The sequence below is a fragment of the Brassica oleracea genome, chromosome C5, assembly GCF_000695525.1.
Source record: "Brassica oleracea var. oleracea cultivar TO1000 chromosome C5, BOL, whole genome shotgun sequence".
NCBI lineage: Eukaryota > Viridiplantae > Streptophyta > Magnoliopsida > Brassicales > Brassicaceae > Brassica > Brassica oleracea.
Genome location: NC_027752.1, coordinates 5,093,628 through 5,099,627, shown reverse-complemented (window position 1 = coordinate 5,099,627; position 6,000 = coordinate 5,093,628). Strand labels below are relative to the sequence as shown.

At 34.4% G+C, this 6,000-nt stretch overlaps 1 protein-coding gene across 6 annotated transcripts; it reads right to left on the bottom strand.

Moving 5' to 3' along the window:
- Positions 1-2,131: 2,131 nt before the first annotated feature.
- LOC106293543 (protein GLE1-like) lies at positions 2,132-4,973 on the bottom strand. 6 transcript variants are annotated; one of them, XM_013729225.1, is made up of 11 exons: positions 4,332-4,973; positions 4,185-4,269; positions 3,999-4,115; positions 3,802-3,854; positions 3,592-3,706; positions 3,430-3,496; positions 3,105-3,164; positions 2,944-2,961; positions 2,803-2,871; positions 2,576-2,705; positions 2,138-2,484 (listed from the first exon to the last, which is right to left on the bottom strand). In XM_013729225.1, exons 5-11 carry the CDS (start codon positions 3,594-3,596, stop codon positions 2,291-2,293), a joined length of 543 nt encoding a protein of 180 aa, XP_013584679.1. In that variant the 5' UTR covers positions 3,597-3,706; positions 3,802-3,854; positions 3,999-4,115; positions 4,185-4,269; positions 4,332-4,973; the 3' UTR covers positions 2,138-2,290. The 6 variants fall into 6 exon arrangements, 3 of the variants coding, with proteins under 3 accessions (XP_013584679.1, XP_013584677.1, XP_013584678.1); XR_001260526.1 differs by having other exon boundaries at positions 2,132-2,484; positions 2,944-3,017; positions 3,425-3,496; positions 3,592-3,701; positions 3,999-4,973; XM_013729223.1 differs by having other exon boundaries at positions 3,989-4,973.
- Between the last annotated feature and the right edge of the window lie 1,027 nt (positions 4,974-6,000).

Genomic DNA, 6,000 nt, shown 5'->3' with positions numbered 1-6,000 from the left:
CATCGCCGCCGACATCAGATCTTCTTCAAACTCTTATCCAAAACCTCAAATCGAACCAAGCAGAGACAATCAAACAGAATCGAAAGATTACAGAACTTTTTAACTCTGAAACTGTGCTTCTCTCCTAAAAGTTTCAACACCACCTTTTGGAGCAGAAGGAACTGGATCACCTTCTTAGGGAAACAAGGTCAGATCTTAAGAAACAGTAGCTTCAAAACAGATTCACGAAGCTGGTAACTTCAAAGCTTCACTCAAAATTTTATCGCTTTTGTTATCGCTCTTTTTCCATTCTTTCTCACTAAACGACAAAACTCACCGCTCTCTAGAAACCTTTTGAAGAGTTCAAAAAAATAAATATATACTATATATCTATGTTAATATTATTCAAACTTAATTATAGACCATATAAAATAAAAAGTGTTTGTTTGGATTAATAAAATTTATTTATGTGTTCACGTCAATTTAATAATATACGTTATAGTTACTGAATTTTTAATATTAATATATATTTATTATTTAATAATATGTAAAATAGTATATAATACATAAAAATAATTTATTTATAATGTCCATTCCGCGTAAGGCGCGAATCTTAACCTAGTAACCTATTACTGTTTTATCGTCAGTTGTATGTCATAGCAATCGGTCCACGTGGGTATTATAGATAACAGATTACGAGGATCTATATTTATATAAAATTGATTCAGTCTCATTTTTTTGATTTAACTACATGCTGTGTCAGCTGGCGTCCTGAAGACCACCGGCATGTTACCGTACCAATACATACCCTCCAAACAAGCAATAAAATAAACAAGCGACGACTTTGGTATTCGAATTCGAAAGTGACTTAATTTTGATCAAACTCTTTAATATGAAGAGAGTCTTTCAGTTGCATCAGAGGAAGAGAATGACTTGTTACTCAAGAAACTATCTGAATATGCTTCGACACGACCCTGGTGAATCTTACAAAGACCCTACAGAAGGATAAAGAATATTATAGACATTAATATCTATATCCTTCTATACTATAATTAGAAATAGACTTATTCTTGGGTTCACCAACCAATAGAATTGTGTTATTTCATATTCGATATCTTTTAAAAAAAGAAACAAAATATTGTCAAATTATATTATTTTTTTAAAATTAAATGATAAAAAAAAATAGTAGTAATTATAAAAAAATATATTTTTAACGTCGTCAGCAAAACATTAAACCCTAAACCCTAAATCCTAATCCCTAAAACCCTAAATCCTAAACCCTAAACCATTGGGTAAACCTTAAACTCTATGATAAATCTTAAACTCAAAATCAAAATCACTAAATACTAAAACACTCAGTGTTTAGTGCTTAGGATTTAGGGTTTAGAGTTTTAGGGTTTAGAGTTTTAGGGTTTATTTTTTTATTTAGAGTTTAGGATTTATCCAAGGATTTATGGTTTACCCAAGGGTTTAGGGTTTACCCAAGGGTTTAGAGTTTACCCAAGAGTTTAGGGTTTAGGGATTAGGATATAGGGTTTAGGAATTAGAATTTAGGGTTTAGTGTTTTGCTGAAGACGTTAAAAAAAATTTTTAATTTTTTTTTCTGTAACTACTATTTTTTATTTTTATTTTTTTTAAACATAATATAACTTGACAATATTTTGTTTCCTTTTTTAAAAGATATCAAATTTGAAATAATGAAATTCTATTGGTTGGTGAACCTAGAGGTTCACCCTAGGAGGGTGAACCCAAGAATAACTCTTAGAAATATATGTACATGTCTTATATAATAAATACTCCCTCTGTTTTTAAAAAATGCATATTCTAGACTTTTCACATATATTAAGAAAACTCATTAAATATGCATTGTTTTTTGTGAATAACAATTTTTCATAATTTTTAGCCACTAGAAATTCAATAAACACCATTGATTTTTTTGAAACTTACAATTTTTCATAAAATTATACATTGAAAAAGTAAAAAATGTGTCTTTTTGAAACAAATTTTTTTTCCAGAACATACATCTTTTAGGAACGGAGGGAGTATACAATATTTGTTATTAATATCTATAATATTCGATATCCTTCTATAGACCCTTTTCACATAGGTCTCTAAGTGACACAAAATACTCAGTAATTAAACAATAATGTTTCCTTGATTCAGCTTCTTGTGACTGATTTTTCAAATAATTGGTGTAACATTATATGTTACAACAGCCTAAAGAAAATTGATAAGTTTTATTTAACGCATGATACATAAATTCAATGATAACCTCTGCAATAATTCCCATGGTGATGTTGATTCTGCTGATCTAGTTCTTCCTATAGGTTCCTTGAGATACATACATCTGGTAATCCAAGTACGCTGTTATATCGGTTATGATCGTCTGTAGATTCGCTGCGTCCTTTTTCGCCCTCAACTTTGGCAAGAAATGCTCTCTGACAACGTTCGCAGCTTTTAAGAACTGAGATTTGTACCTCTGATGAATAGACCAAACCCTGCCGTCTACACATCAACATGTACCAAAGTTATGATACATAGCTCATTTCAAAAAAACTCAGAACCGGTAATTGTAAATCTAAGCTTTTTCGGGTACCTGGAGAAATGCGTTTAAGGCTGTTGTAGTAGCATCTGTAGGCTGAGATTTTGTTAAGGAACCGGGCAAACCAAGCCCATCCATGTTCAATCCCATGAATGTTATGAGCATTGCCACCGCAAATATCGGTCTGTTATTGCCATTAGAAGAAGAGTCACATTGCTAAGAATCAGACTACGGAAACAGTAGTTCACAAGACAGAGTTGAATAAAAAAAGAGGTAGAAACCTGGACAAGTGCACCGTAGCGTCTCACCGTAGAAGCTAGGCGGTGATATGCGTCTGAGTCCCAACCTGACTGAATTTATTAACAATTAATTAAGAAATTCTTAACAATTAGGTCAAAGTAATTTTAGAGAAATTTACTTACATGTGAGCTAATAATATGCTTTGGGACAGTGTAAATGCAAGCTTTGTAAAAATCAGCAAGAACAATATCCATTGCTTGTGTGCATCAATGATAGATGATATTCAGTAACGGCAAAGAGAGTTTTAACTACAGAAACAACAAAACATTTTCAGATTTTGTACCTGCGAGGTGACATAAAGGATGACGTAGCTGCCTGCAAAAGGGTCTTGAGTGGAGACTATCTGCAAGAATCAACAAACATTAACAAAGAGTTGTTTGCCAGTTTGACCCGAGCACAACAATCTGAGTCCAAAGAATGAACTCTATATAAGAGACGCCTAGGCAAAGCTTACACAAAACCTCTTCAACTCTATATTGAATCTTTCGTACCACATGCTTAAAATTGACATTTTCAAAAGTAAAACAAGATCAAGGCTCCTACATTAAAACGCGAAAAGAGTCACATATACAACAACAGTCATGAAGAAACCATGAACCATACCTTACATTATCCTTTGTTGCCCTTATTTGCTTTATGGCCCTTGCAATTTGTTTTTTCAAAGATGCTAAAGTCCTACAAATAGTAATAAATGGAAAAGAAAAAAAAAATGACTTGTGAGAAAATGTGTATGATATGATGGATAACAGCATAAGGAAAAAGATAGATACCTCATTTGAACATGATTTTAGAGACTGGTTCACTGCTTCTAACTCTTCCAGCTTCTTCAACCTGTGCTTCTCCAATGTCAAAGCACTTTCTGCAGCTTGGATTGATTTACCTAGGCTGCTCCAATAAAGAATAAACACAACAAGAAATAAGGTTGCAATATTCAAATAATCAAATGAAAAGGAAAAAACAATCACAGCAACGTAGGATACCAATAGGTGTTTAGAAGAAGATAGCTACCCACCAGCTTGAGCATTCAATGTAGCTGAATGTATCAAAACACCAGCAACAAGAAAAAAAACTCATTTATTTCCCAAAATTTGTAGACATTAGAAGGAAAAACAATCACAGCATACTATGAAGTAAAGTGGTAAGCAAAAATGTATCCCTGCAACCAACCATAGCTTACACTTTTCGTAGATCACGTTTAGGTTCCACTTCTTTCCTAGTTTCTTTGAGCGAGAGACGATTCCATCTCTTTCATTATTTCCGCTCCGACATCTGATACTTGATTCCTGATATCTTCCTGTTATCATCAACAAACAGATCCAATATCTCAATCAGTTTATCAACAACAACAAAACTTGTGCCTCACTTCATATAGGGCAGTCTCAGCCAAACCCACGTTACTCATCAGAAAAGACTCAGGTTCACAGTCAATCTCATCATCAGATTCATCACTGTATGAACATGAAGTAACCATCAAACAAGGTAGCAAGGAAGAAGAGTTGGTGTTGAGCACCTCAAGCTCATCACAAGCAAACCGTTTCCACATCGTACAGACTTGACTACAATCTTCTTACAGCCATTCCACCACTCCTTTTTTTTAACACGCCATTTTAACATGAGAAAACCATTCTCTCTCTCTTTTTTTTTGTCACAAAATTCCTGTTCGTTTGGTTGCCGCAGGTTTCGGCGTCAGCGGCGGCGGCAGCGTCAATGAGAACAGTTGTTGTTCGTTTCGCAGATGCAGACGCTGCCGCTGCCGCTGCCGCATACTATATCGCGACCGCAGATTTTATCGGCGTCAGCCGCAGGACGCGGCGTCAGCCGCAGGACGCGGCGTCAGACGCAGTTTCCTGCGTCAACGAAACGAACAAGAGTTGACGCAGAATGTTGACGCTGCCGCTGCCGCCGGTACCTGCGGCAACCAAACGAACAGTCCTAAAGAGAAACATTCTCTACTTTTCAATCCTAAACCAATGCAGACCTCAAAAGCGAGCTAAATGTTAAGGCAGTCTTAGTGAAAGGCTGAGGAAACTTTGAAAAAGCATTGAGATTCTTTTCTACAGACTCAATTTCAGATAGCCTCACGGTCAATGCTCATCCCATCAAAGCTTCTGGCTGGGACAACGAGGTTCCAAGGCACAGAGAAAAAGGAACATCAATTAAATCTCAAAACAGAACCAAAACATATGTTTTAGAGGTAACCCCACTCACTGATGAAACAGAGAACTTACATTGGAAACACGACCGGTGATTTAAACGAAGAAGAAACAACTGCAGACGATAATGTGCCTTGCAGAGAGAGAAAACCGGCGGTTATGAAGAACCGGTCGGTTTAAATCAAATTTTCAAAAAATGGAAAATATATCAGAAACGAATGGTTAATTTTTTAGAAGAGAAATAAATTGATTCTTTTTCTTTAAACCAAAAAATATTCGTTTTAGGGAATCTTGTGTTACAAATCACCGAAAGGAGTATTTACTTTGACGTGGGTTAAACTTTAACGGTCTTTCAAGTCTCTCTTAACTTGTGAACAAGTGTTGCCCAATCTGTAATTACTTGAGACTAATTTTATCTTGGAAATAAAATTATACTGCATTCAAAGTTATATATCTCGACTTTGTACTATTTTTTGAATTTATATATATGGGGACTGGGTTTTATAACGTAGTGATGTACAGTGCTAGAGTGGGTAATTGTATAACAGCTCACATAAATAAATGGCACTTTTACATTTTAAAAAAAATCTAAATAAGTAAATGGATTCAGATAGTTGGTAACTGCATTTGGTTTTGTGTACGTAGACATTAATTACAGATATCAACTATAGAGTTGACAAAGCTCCCTAACATATACATGTTGAAAAACTCAAGCGTTCTAGATGTTAACTAGTCTTCCTGATTCAAAAAATAATACTGTAATATTACTACTGGAAAAAATAAGGTTTAATTTTTTTCTTCATTGATTTATTAAATTCACGTATACCAAATTTTCCATATAAGCACCTAATATAATGAATTTCACCGCAAAAAATAAAACCATCGTCCTTCTAAATATTGAACATTTCTTCACGAAAATTAGCATAACATATGCGCAAGAATGATATGTACACTTCTAAATATGGTTCATTCATTTTGATCATCAAAAGTGACCTTTCATACGTGTTGTTCTTTAACTTTGATTCG

Coding starts and splice junctions, on each gene's coding strand:
- LOC106293543 (XM_013729223.1), bottom strand. Junction 3,165..3,429: donor TAAGGGCAACAAAGGATAAT/GTAAGGTATGGT, acceptor TGATTCTTGCAG/ATAGTCTCCACTCAAGACCC. Junction 2,485..2,575: donor CCTTAAACGCATTTCTCCAG/GTACCCGAAAAA, acceptor GTTGATGTGTAG/ACGGCAGGGTTTGGTCTATT.